At 39.2% G+C, this 12,569-nt stretch overlaps 2 protein-coding genes across 2 annotated transcripts in view; one reads left to right on the top strand and one right to left on the bottom strand.

Annotated features, from left to right (window-relative positions):
- The first annotated feature begins 795 nt into the window (after positions 1 to 795).
- LOC124283309 (dnaJ homolog subfamily C member 9-like) lies at positions 796 to 5,330 on the top strand. The gene is made up of 5 exons (XM_046719341.1): positions 796 to 973; positions 1,518 to 1,670; positions 1,982 to 2,098; positions 3,626 to 3,837; positions 4,897 to 5,330. Exons 1-5 carry the CDS (start codon positions 880 to 882, stop codon positions 5,092 to 5,094), a joined length of 774 nt encoding a protein of 257 aa, XP_046575297.1. The 5' UTR covers positions 796 to 879; the 3' UTR covers positions 5,095 to 5,330.
- A 3,248-nt stretch (positions 5,331 to 8,578) lies between these two features.
- The window catches only part of LOC124283350 (UBX domain-containing protein 4-like), a 39,240-nt gene continuing 35,249 nt past the window's right edge, over positions 8,579 to 12,569 (bottom strand). The window contains exons 11-12 of the mRNA XM_046719390.1: positions 10,935 to 10,967; positions 8,579 to 8,689 (exon numbers count right to left, since the gene is read on the bottom strand). Of these exons, the coding sequence (XP_046575346.1) occupies positions 8,579 to 8,689; positions 10,935 to 10,967 (144 nt within the window). The remainder of the gene's footprint in view (positions 8,690 to 10,934; positions 10,968 to 12,569) is intronic.

Below are 12,569 nucleotides of genomic sequence, written 5' to 3'. Positions count from 1 at the left end.
GCTTATTAAAATCAAATTGTTTTTGCAATATATTTTCCGATTACTACATTGATGAGGCGTTTAGCGTCAGTGGTAGAATGTCGTCTCATTATATTTGTATATACACGAGTACTTACCTTCAGGGACAAACTCGACAAGCTGACATGACACGTCATTGTTTATGGGGAAACTCGTTGATCACATTTACAGTGATTCTTTTTTACAAAACGTTGGTATCAAAGAGAGAAAAACGTACAATGATACATCGTCTTCGACAGTAGGATCAGTCACGATGTTTTGATGACACAGGGAAGGAACAAAGCTTCAACTTCACCCGGCCATCAGGCTGAGAGAAAAGATCGTGACAGAGCCTCGATAGCCTTTCGAGAGCTCGAGCCGTGACGAAGATGGTTGAAGTTGGTATGTCAAAATGGCGCCTGTACCCAACAACAAACGGTTTGTTGAGAGCTACAACCAAATATATACACATATTGATTTGACAAATACGGATCATATGAAGATTCAAAGAATGGTTCATTTGGACAATACCGGGTCTATAATGTGTTTGTTTTCGACAAAATTATTGGTTTTAGCGCTGATTTGCATACGTTTCTAACCTTGGCCTAAAAAGAACTAATAGTACGATCTGATTTAGTTACCAATAAATATACATTCAAAATTTACACGACTCTTTTCTCAAATCCACAGAGCATAATGAAAGAAGCGGCACATAAAATATAGACTAGGTAACTTGAACAAATCGAGCAATCAAAGGGAGGCCACTCCAATCTAATCCAAGTTGTGCCCCCTCTGTAACTCTCTACGATTAGAGATGTCGTGAAATAACGCGCGAAAGCGCTGCTTTACCAAACGATAGATAGTTTTTGCTGACAAAGAAAAATGCCAGGTCTTTTAGAGTCGTGTCGTGATCTGTATGACACGGAAGATCTGTACGATGTGCTGAAAGTAAGAAAAACTGCTAGCCTACAAGAGAGTAAGTTGATCTATTACGTACGTACGATACCGTCTCCATGTCTTATAATCTGACGGCCGAGTGTGATCCACAAATGCGAATGTAAACAAATACCTTGCGTGTAGGTAGCCGTGAGTTGAGAGGGTCTTGTATGTACAGTTGGACACAGTTAGGTTTCTACCTAATCTTGTTTCAATATTATCTGGTGGAACTTTTTGTTGAATGCTAAGTTGATCGACTATTTGTAAAATATTTGGCTAATATTAAAATTTAATAATAAGAGGAGGGAAGAATTCAGATCGTTCCTCCCACGTTTTTGTGGACAGAGTTATGTTCGTGGTTACCTAACCAGAACACTATCTTTAACCCTAAGCCTGATGTATTTCATAGCTAGTAGCGATTGTAAAACATGTCACTAACTTATTAGATCGTTCCCAGCTGTGTATTTTTTGTGCGTGAATTAATTTTATTTAAGGCTATCTTTAGTGATGACGTATCTAACATGTCATATTTTGTATTTATGGAATCTGTTGATAATGTGTGTAAACTTTGTCCTTTATTTCAGTTAAGAAAGGTTACCATAAGTTATCGCTAAAGGTACACCCAGACCGAGTTAAGCAGGAAGACAAGAGTGAGGCCACTAAAAAGTTCCAGACTCTCGGCAAGATCTACAGCATTCTGTCCGATAAAGAGAAGCGAGCAATTTATGATGAAACTGGTAAACTATTTATCCCGTGGTCCAGAGATACTTTGTACATGCCCCACGGAAGGATTTTTGACAGTCTTTACAGTGACTAAAACTAGATTAATAAATCGAGTCAATTTTTGAGATAACAATTATATGTTTTCCAAATGCCATTTATAACCAACTTTTTAATGCTACGTCTAGCATAGATATAACTAGAATATATAAGAAGTTTCACTGTGGTTCACAGATTTCTTAGCTTTCATATAAATACTTCAGGCTTTCCTTTAAGCTCATTAGATTGATCTTGTAAACACTTCATGCCTTGCTTGTTTCATCTTCAGGGGACATTGATGAGGAGAATGATGTGGAACAGGACAAAGATTGGTATGAGTACTGGAGAATGCTTTTTGCCAAGATATCCATCAAAGATATTGAGCAATATGAAAAAAAGTACAAAGGTATGAATTGCAATCACTGTAAAAGATTGGTTCTATGCAATATACTGTGAAATGAAACAATACATGGTGTATAATATCAAGGAGTACATGTAATTTGCTCTAAAAGTTAATTGTAAAAGACAATTCACTGATGATATGAGTAGCAACAAACAATGGTAAAGAGTTTTAGGTCTTTTGTTACTTTGTTGACAAGTTCATGAAATGTATATTGATTTTATCATTTAACATTCCTGTTGATAATCCGATAGTACTAGCATGGCATGGAGTGGGTCACAGTTTAGAATTTTACCCCAGCAGCATATGCTGGTTGTAAGTGGTCACTATATAGATGGGAGGACAGAGGCCCAGATAAGCTGCGTATCCGGGTAAAATACGCATAGAAAATTTCCAATTACGCATTGAAAAATAATTGTTGCGTACCAATTACGCATTAAAAATGTTAGATACGCAAAAAGTTTAAAACAAATGCGTACGAAATATATTTATAAAAATCGCTTGCGTAATGAAAAAGACATCGATTGCTATCAAGTTGTACTGTTAGTATTGGACAAGTGTTGTACTGTCAGTATAGGATGAGTGATTTTTTATGAAATCATTTCCATTATATTTAAGTTGGTTTTGATTAGGTATGACATAAGGCAGAACATACCTTAGGTGAGTAAAATGACTCAAATACGCACATATTTGAAAGCAGTGGGTAACGGAAAATGAAATACCCACTCAACATTCATAATACCCACTCAAAAAAAATACAGTGGGTACAGTACCCACATGAGCTAAATCTTATCTGGAGCTCTGGAGGAGATAAGATTGATGGAGTGTGATCTATCTCTGTTTGCATGGATCTTTGTTAATTATATGAATCCCTATGAAGTGGTCTTCAGCAGCCCATGCTTGACTAACAGGACCAGGTGGTCAGGTTCTCCGACTTGGTTGATGCACATCACCATAGAGCAGATGCACAGTTTCAGGTGTACGATGTCAATCCCCCACATGGGTACAATGTGTGAAGCCCATTTCTGGTGTCCCCCGCCGTGATATTGCAGGAATATTGCAAAAAGCGACGTAAAAGCCTTACTCACTCATGATGTCAATCACTGGATCGTCTGCTCCAGACCTTATTGTTTACATACCACTTCATACAGATGAATTATTGCTGGATGCAGAGTTGAACAACAAGCACACATATAAGTATTGTTACCACGGACCAATGATACAGGCCTATGTAATAATGATCACAAGCATGTTTTGTTTTCTCCATTTTATTTCCACCATTTCAGTATTGTATGGGGGAGGTGGGGTAGCCAAGTGGTTCAAGCGTTCGCTCACTAGGCCAAAGACCCAGGTTTGATTACCCACATGGTGTACCCATGTGGGAAACCTATTTCTGGTGTCCCCTGGGATGATATTGCTAGAAACAGCGTAAAAAGCATAGTCACTGTCAGTCAGTATTGTATGAGAAAACATTTGTTTAGTTTGTAGCTGACTAAGACAACAGAATCCATTCACTGCTTCCTTGTTGTGCAGGATCTAAGGAGGAACTGAAGGACCTGAAGGCAGCCTATCTGGAGTCTGAGGGAGACATGGACCAGATCCTTGAGAGTGTGTTGTGTGCTACCATTGATGATGAAGAAAGATTTGGCAAAATACTCAAAGAGCTCATCAAGAAGAATGAAGTGCCAGATTTCAAGGCCTTTAGTAGAGAATCTAAGACAAAGAAGTCAAAGAGGAGGAAAGAGGTTTGTGAGCTTAGTGAGCTTATAAGGAATTTGATTTCTTTTGTTTTGAAAAAACACTTTTTAATATCTGAATGAACTTTCCATTGATAAGTGAAAATAAACAAGAATAGTAGTGTTCTTAGTCAATAGTTTGCCACTGTAGTTTTAGCAGATAGTATGATCTTTGTATAAACATATACAGATTTGCCAGATCAACCACTTCATCAGTCTAGATTTTATGTCAAGATCTCTAGTTTTAGGAGCTATTTATAAAGTGGTATTGGTCTTTTGTAAACACCTATTAAATCATATCACTTACAAGTTCCCGGGATGAACATCAACAATGCTCAGTAAAGAAAGTGAGTTCGGGCTTTGTCAAACTCTGTTTTGTTCACTTCCTGTATTTACAGTTCAGATTGTTCTGTGAGTTGGCTGTATATACCAGCTGATAACACATAGGGCCTTAGGCTACTGACACTAATACTATATGTTTGATTTTCTCAATGGGGGGGAATTATTCAAGCAAAGATAGGTTGATACTATGAATAATGTGAATACACACAATGCTATTTAGAAAGTGGTCAAATGTAACACGTTATGTTTTGGCTTACATTTTCACAGTAAAGTACTTTTTGGAGGGTTGTGAACCCACACTGTCAGAGTTAGGCAACTATTGCTGGCACATAACGCCTTAGCTTCCACGAAAGGGGTACACAATGTACTTGATCCAGGCTACCAGTTCAGTTGTCAGATTTCAATTTTTTCTATTATTGAGAAATTAATAGCCCATATAATAACATATGATACTGGAACAATGAGGTTTTCCTACGCAGGCTAGAAGCGTATGATGCCGTGAATGTTTCAGTGTTAATGTTCAGGTCGATATTTGTAGGTTGTTGTTGGCAGCTTGTTTGTATACAGCAATGAATGTTGCACTAACACTTGTATCCTGAAATGACACGACATGGACCAAGACACCACCCATTTGTTCTGCAGGGGTGGTTTGTTTTGGTCAGATTATTTTATCAGTCACAAAATTTGTTCTTTTCCATCGTTGAAGCCTTGATCGTATGTTTACAGGCTGAAGCTGAGGCTGAAGAGGCTAAGGAGGCCATGAAAGAAATTGGAATGAAAGAAACAGACTCCCTAAAGGCTATGATTCAGAAGAGACATGCATCACGGGGTGCTTCAGCAGACGACTTCTTCGCCCAGCTTGAAGCCAAGTATGCTGAGCCAAAGAAGCCAAAGCCTGGCACCAGCAGAAAGTCAAAATCATAATGTCTGTGGACTCGGGGAATATACTGGTTGGGAATTTTGAAATGAAAAGCCTAAGTCCAGTTTGCTTCTTATTCCAGTCTTTGCAAGCTGGTGATTTAGTTGTCTACCATGGTTATTGTTGTGAGTTATTTATGCTGTTAAGCAATGGAAATGTCGCTTTGTTGATATACATTGTATTTCACCTATCACACTTTAGTCTTTTAAGATGTATTGTGAAATAAAAATATATAAATGTTGTGAGTATTTCAACATAACGCTGCTTGCAAAGTGTTCTAGCCTCATCATCCACCACTGTGAAGTATGACATGTACAAGTGAACTGATGTCATTAGTTGAGAAACTAACAAATAGCTTGGGATAACAACACTCCAAGGGTTCACATATACATGGCAACACACAACAAAATCGTCAAAGGTTTGATGCTTTTTATTGTTTTCTTTTCTTTTTTGGAAATTCCATGGAAACAAGATCCTGAATTAGATCTACTAAAACCTAGAATATTTCTCAAGGTGATGTATTTTTGGCAGTTCTGTGAAAGAGAAGATCAAATGATACAGACTGTTTGATAGTGTTCATTTCCAGAACTAATTAACTTGAAACTAAGTTAACCATTAGCATCTTGAAGCTTATGGAGAGAAAATGTATTTCATATTTCCAAAACTGATTACAAAGCAATCTGCAAAATTCCTTGTTTTTAATTTTAACTTCAGAATTACGTTTTGTCTTTGAAAAGAAATGCATGAGAAATAATTGAAAAAGCAAAAGCTGGAAATACCTTAACGCGAAACCAATTATACATCCTTAGCATACTTGTTTTTGAGTATTAGATTACATCTGTCATCATGCATCATACTAGAGCTGGAACATTGCTGATTGGGGCTGGAGCAAATCACTAGGTCAGACATATCTGATTGGAATCTCAACGGATTGCTTTTATTCTTGAACACGAAAGTTGAGCACTTCACCAGACAACAGCGAATAGGAGTATATTTGGACCTTGTTTAATTGATGTCTTCTTTTGGGCGACATTATTCACTATGGACAGTGCACATGCTGGAAACCTATCACACAAATAGTGTGTGAGGGACCTGGTTTGATCTGCCTTTGAACATTAGTTCACACGCACACGCGCGCACACACACACGCTGGATCAGCCTATGAATGATTAATAAATGTAGTTGCAGAATTTTAGCAACTTTCAGCAAAGTTTCAGTAATATCACGATTGGGCGACAGCAATAATGCCCATAATTAGGCTTTACACATTGTACCCATGTGGGGAGTCTTTGGTATGACCAGCGAACGCTTTAACCACCAGGCTACCGTCCCAGTTTGCAAAGAAATTAATTCGCTTCAAGGGAGCTAGTGGGTAAACGAGGTACATCATAGATTTAACAAGAGGCTACGTCCTCAACTTAAAACTTACATAACGCTCTGGTCAAAAAGGACCATTCTGAATTTGAAATCAATCAAACAGATTGCGGATACATCTTAGTTTGTTTCGTGAACGAATTTTTGCCATGCACAAAGGTGTATTATTTCAGATGGAGTTTGAGTAGAGTAAATACAAACATTAGGAGGTATTACGTAATGAATAGCAATGAAATATAACAAAATTACCCATGAAACATGCTTCCGTCATGTAATTCAATAACCTGTTAAAAATACTTCATTCCAAATACTATCCCAAACCAGGTAAGTCGAAGTCGCGTTACGTTTCCAAACACAAAAACAGTCCACTCACAGAGAAGGAGGCAACTGTTATAGCCGCTATAATTGTTATTAAATACCCTTTAAATGTCATATCAAATACATGTTTAAGAAAGCGGCTTCTGAGAAGTGCCAGGGGTTAATAACTGACTTACAAATTAATATCAACAGCAAACTGGTTAAATGTCTCTTTGAACAGTATATCGGTTACATAAGGGAGAGTCAATTTTTATATGACAGGAAATTCCGAAGTGATGCAGGTCTCATACAATTACCACTTGGGTGAAATTGAAACCCACGACGATGTGACCTGCTGACAAACCTAGACACACTTTGAGAATCGAACTCACGATCAGTTGTTTCAGGCACCCAACCCTCCACTGCGAAACGCGGCACCTTGAGGTGAGGTGAGGTGAAATTGGGTTTAACGTCGTGCTTGAGAATATTTCGCTCATATGACGACGTGGCGGCACCTCGAAGGAATTGCCTACCTAACACACCAAATATGACATATCCTTTAACATGCCAATATATAACTTGCTGTCAACTATGAATGAGATCAAGTACATACCTGTCTTCGCTTAAACACCCACAAAACGGTACACAGCATTGCAGTATCTGATTAATAACCCAAAACGAATTATTAGTAATTTACCAAAAATATAAATGCTTTAATACCTTAATTGTACATAAACCCAAATAATTCGACAGATAGGCAGATGTCCGCATTACGTGGCATGTCTTTATTGAGAGGGGTTTTGTTATTCATGTTAAGTGTCTCGAGTCCTGTATGACATGCACTTGTTTGTTTATCTACGTTAAACACAATAATATCGGTTTGCCAATCCGACCCTTCATGGTAATTTGGTTATATTTAATTGCTATTCATTATGTTATATCTGTTAACGTTCACATTTACTACATTCTACATAACATGCATCTGAAACAGTACAACTGCAAGGTATAAGGTTTGAAGGACGCTGTCGAATTGGTTGAATGGATGTTGAGGTTAGATAAATTGGCCCGTGCTGCACGTTACCTGTGAAGTTGTTTGCAGTGGGTGTACATTCAACTCATTGTTTCCGTCCCTTTATCTAGTGTTTGTCTTTGCCTGCACCAGATCACAGTCTCCCTAAGCGCATGTTTAGCAGCGGAACACCTCTCGTGAAACACATACCAGGGATGTAACATGCGTTCGCCGATTGTTGCAGTCTCTGTAACATGCTCATCATGTCGCAGGCGATATACGTTTCTGTTACCTACTTTACCAACCCGGCCCGTCAGCCTATAATTATTCCACAAATACATAATACAATGTAAAAATATGAAGATTCGTATATATTTTTATACCGCCACGGCTAATGAAGAATTTCAGTGACATCATGTCAGTGAGTGAGCATTTTTACGCCGCTTTAAAAAATATTTGAGCAACCTATTGTATGCCTCTCTTGATAGGGAAGTACATCTTTGAGTTGCCGTTAGATTTCTTTTTACCTCTTTACCTATTGATGCAAACCATATTATTAAAAGTGCATAATTTCGTTTGATCGGTAGCGTAATCGAAATAGTGGTCGAAGCGGCGCTAAACCACTCAGTGAGTCGACCATATTGCGTTAACATCGCGAGAAGATGGTGTTTCTTGAAATGCACGCTTTCTCATCCTCCCTTTAAGTGGCCTACAGGTGCCGCCTTTGTTCTGTCCTTCGTCACACGTGTACAGTCGCGCATGTTCAACCGCACGTACAGTCGAGTCTAGAACTGCCGATAAGGTTATAGTCACTCGCCGAGGCGTCGTTTGCTGGGACCACGCAGAGTCGGTACTACCTCGGAACGTCTGATCACACAGCTCGGGGATTTGTGTAATTTAAATGCCAGGCCAAAACAAACCTACAAAAAACCAAAGTGTGAATTAACTATTTGGCTTGTTTTTAAGAATCTCAAATGCCCAGTGTAAAGATTACAGAAACGCTCTAAACACTCCCTTTCTAGAAATACCCGTTTCAACATGCATGTCTCTCCATGTCTCTACCATTCTATATGTCATTGTCAAACATAAAGATTTCCACAATTTTCCTCCGAAATTGGTAAAATCCAGTGTTTAAAGAGTATTTTCTTTTGGGCGGCTGTTGAAGGACATTTACATATCTGATACGAACTCGTACATCATCCATATACCTAAGCTATCGTCATGACAGTTGGAACAAGAAGCTACATTACAACAGCAATATTATCAGTGTCAACTTCCCGCCCATTCGGGTTTTCGTTGGTTTTATAGTTTTAGGGCGACGTGGGCCAATAAGAGGCCTATTTGCGCCCATCGGGTTTTCGTCTCGCTCTGAAGAGTTGCTTCCCTTAATAGTAACAGGATCTGTACGTTATGGGTTGGAATTTCAGAATCGCCCAATTGTGATAGCCTACTTTGTCTGTAACAAAACCCGTGCTTACTTGTTAACTAGGATCTATCTCACAAGGGGCGTACTCCAGCTACGATCACTCAGTCGTCCACTGTGTATAACCTGACTCACTGTGTCACTCATAGCCGGGATATAGCTTTCTGTACAGTGGAACCCCGCTTATCCGGACTAAAGATATCCAGACGCACAAGTGAGTGAGTAGGGCTTTACGCCGCTTTTAGCAATATTCCAGCAATATCACGACGAGGAACACCAGAATGGACATTGTGCCCATGTGAGGAATCGAACCCGGGTCTTCGGCTTGACGAGCGAACTCATTTGGACTTTGTACTAAATGTTTATGAATGCAGACTTGATCTCGTCACTAGTATGGCTGGAATAATGCCGATGTGACGCAAACTCAAACCTGACATCCACTATCAGATGGGTGGGTAGCACGAGATAGTTCGACTGTACATGTGATCCAGTATAGGTCTAGATTCATTAGAGTGTACAGGGTACAGATTCATTAGAGTGTACAGAGTAGATTCATTAGAGTGTACAGGGTACAGATTCATTAGAGTGTACAGGGTACAGATTCATTAGAGTGTACAGGTTACAGATTCATTAGAGCGTACAGGTACAGATTCATTAGAGTGTGTACAGATTCATTAGAGTGTACAGGTTACAGATTCATTAGAGTGTACAGATTCATTAGAGTGTACAGGGTACAGATTCATTAGAGTGTACAGAGTACAGATTCATTAGAGTGTACAGGGTACAGATTCATTAGAGTGTACAGGTTACAGATTCATTAGAGTGTACAGATTCATTAGAGTGTACAGGTTACAGATTCATTAGAGTGTACAGGGTACAGATTCATTAGAGTGTACAGATTCATTAGAGTGTACAGGGTACAGATTCATTAGAGTGTACAGGGTACAGATTCATTAGAGTGTACAGGTTACAGATTCATTAGAGCGTACAGGGTACAGATTCATTAGAGTGTACAGGTTACAGATTCATTAGAGTGTACAGGTTACAGATTCATTAGAGTGTACAGATTCATTAGAGTGTACAGGGTACAGATTCATTAGAGTGTACAGAGTACAGATTCATTAGAGTGTACAGGGTACAGATTCATTAGAGTGAGCAGCCTGTACCAACTCCCAACAGATGACTCCAGTGCATACTATGGTCGATATCATGCATGTTACCATAACACACACCTAATAACGTGCTCCGTCTCTTTTAAGGGACAAAAGTTTCGATACTATACAACATATACTTGCACAGACCAAAGAGCATGAAACACTGACTAGAAAATATCGATGAGTCAACATGATAACTACAATTAATAACTCTTTTGCGAGGTGTGGCCGTTCACCTTGCAGTGGTTCATTAAAGGCGGTCGTGCTAGACAACCATGCTGATATAGCTACTATTGATCAGATTGACGTTTCTTGTCAGTGGGGGTAGCATAATGGTTACAGCGTTCGTTCGTCCCACCGAAGTCCAGGGTTCGATTCCCACATGGGTGCAATGTGTGAAATCCACTTCTGGTGTCCCCCGCCGTGGGGTTACTGAAATATTACTAAGAGCGACGTAAAACCCAACCCACTCTCTGTTAGTGAGTGAGTGAGGTATATACAATGTACTGTATTTTCGTCATATGATGGTGTGACAGTTTATGATAAAAGATGGGTAAGGTTCCTCGGGAACGGGACATAGTTTCCCACTTGGTTGAAATCAGCGCGCACAGATATGGGGCCCTAGTTTGTCTCACAGTGACTGGGTCCCTGAACGTAAATATTAAGAAGTATAAGTCTGGGTGTTCCTCGGGTTCTGAATCACCCACCTCACTGTTGCTCACTATCATTTCAAGTTGCAGTTCTTTGTTTCTGTCAAAACTGTATATTTTCAAAGTCTAATCTCACCCATAACAGTACACGGAGCAAGAAGTGTCGACGTTAATATGTTTTAATCTTCGTTCATTGTTTATCCATAAGTACTATGTAAAACAGATAATCATTACGTGCGATCGAAATGTAGAAAAAAAACCAAATAAATCTGACCTATGTACATTTTTTATGTTGATAAAACAGATTGAATCATATGATTTAGCAAAAGCAACAAAATGTTCGTATTTTTATTTAATGGTGCGGTCTATTGTTCCTGGAGAAAGAAAATAATATTATGTTCTGTACTTTTCTGGGTTTTTTCGAATGGCTATACATATGGTCAATTTCAAATCACAATGTAAGTATATGCAACCCTTTAAAAAAACATACACTACATGCATAACCAATACATCAATAAATCGACACGTCTTAAAATCTATCGACTTTCGGTTTAAAAGACTTAAGTAATGCGATCAATAATGCTATTCATGATGAATATTTAAACAGGGGGTTAAAGAGAACAGCGGATTACTCGATACACCTTGTTGGACAACTAATCGCAGTTATATAAAGCGACAGGTGAACCCCAAGCACTCTATGGACAAACTGTCGGTATGTGTATCAGAAATTAGTTGTTTTAACGATATGTGAAATGATTTCTCACACAATGAAGAGTCTACGTAGATAGATCGTTGTGTTTTGACGGGTATTTCTATATATCCACCTTGTACACCTTTCTGTCACCTCGTGCCTTATTTTTAGTTTGTGCTCTCCCCGAGACTGGTACCATTATTTCGTCTACAGCTTTTGATAAACATTCAGTTAACGCATTACATGGATTAATCTAAAATTACCAAATAAACTCTTCATGCTGGTTGTGACATAAGACTGACTGTAACTGATTGGGGGGTGGGGTGTCTGGCGTGGGTCGTGGGGTGTGGGGTGTCGGTCGTGGGTCGTGGGATGTGGGGTGTGGGGTGTGGGTCGATTCTCATGGTTTATGCCCGGACTGTCGACAACAAGAAATAATCCGTCCAAATTACTTGTCGAAAGTCCGGGAAAAGGGAGGTGATGTTCTACAAGGGTGACTTCACTCCCAGTGTTCTCGAAATTAACAAACCAATTAAAACAGAGTGTGACAATATATTTATTCAGTCAATATAACAACATGCATGTAATGGGAACATTATGTAATACCCGTTCCTGGTATCCCTCGTCGTGATATTCATGAACTATTGTGCGGTGGGGCAGCCCAGTGGTTCAGGCGTCCGCTCGTCACGCCATCAGGGGCGTAGCTATTTAAATACAAAGCTTTGCAACCTATCGGGCTTACACGAAAAAATGGCTTGCTACGCGCCTGGTTAAGGATCCGGGTTCGATTCCCTCACCTCACTCATGAGCTATTGCTGAAAGCGGCAAAAAAACAAACCCAACTCACTTGATGGGTTGGGTTTCTGAGCGAATCTTGTTAAT

This window comes from Haliotis rubra, unplaced genomic scaffold (genome assembly GCF_003918875.1).
Source record: "Haliotis rubra isolate DU_JTF1 unplaced genomic scaffold, ASM391887v1 Scf313, whole genome shotgun sequence".
NCBI lineage: Eukaryota > Metazoa > Mollusca > Gastropoda > Lepetellida > Haliotidae > Haliotis > Haliotis rubra.
Note: the sequence above shows the minus strand (reverse complement) of the source record. Positions and strands in the feature narration are given on the sequence as shown.

What these genes read in the sequence shown, in the direction of transcription:
- LOC124283309 (XM_046719341.1), top strand. Translation starts at nt 880, where the DNA reads ATGCCAGGTCTTTTAGAGTCGTGTCGTGATCTGTATGACACGGAAGAT. An exon ending in AACTGCTAGCCTACAAGAGA is followed by an intron (nt 974 to 1,517) that starts GTAAGTTGATCT and finishes CCTTTATTTCAG; the next exon opens with TTAAGAAAGGTTACCATAAG. An exon ending in AGCAATTTATGATGAAACTG is followed by an intron (nt 1,671 to 1,981) that starts GTAAACTATTTA and finishes TTTCATCTTCAG; the next exon opens with GGGACATTGATGAGGAGAAT.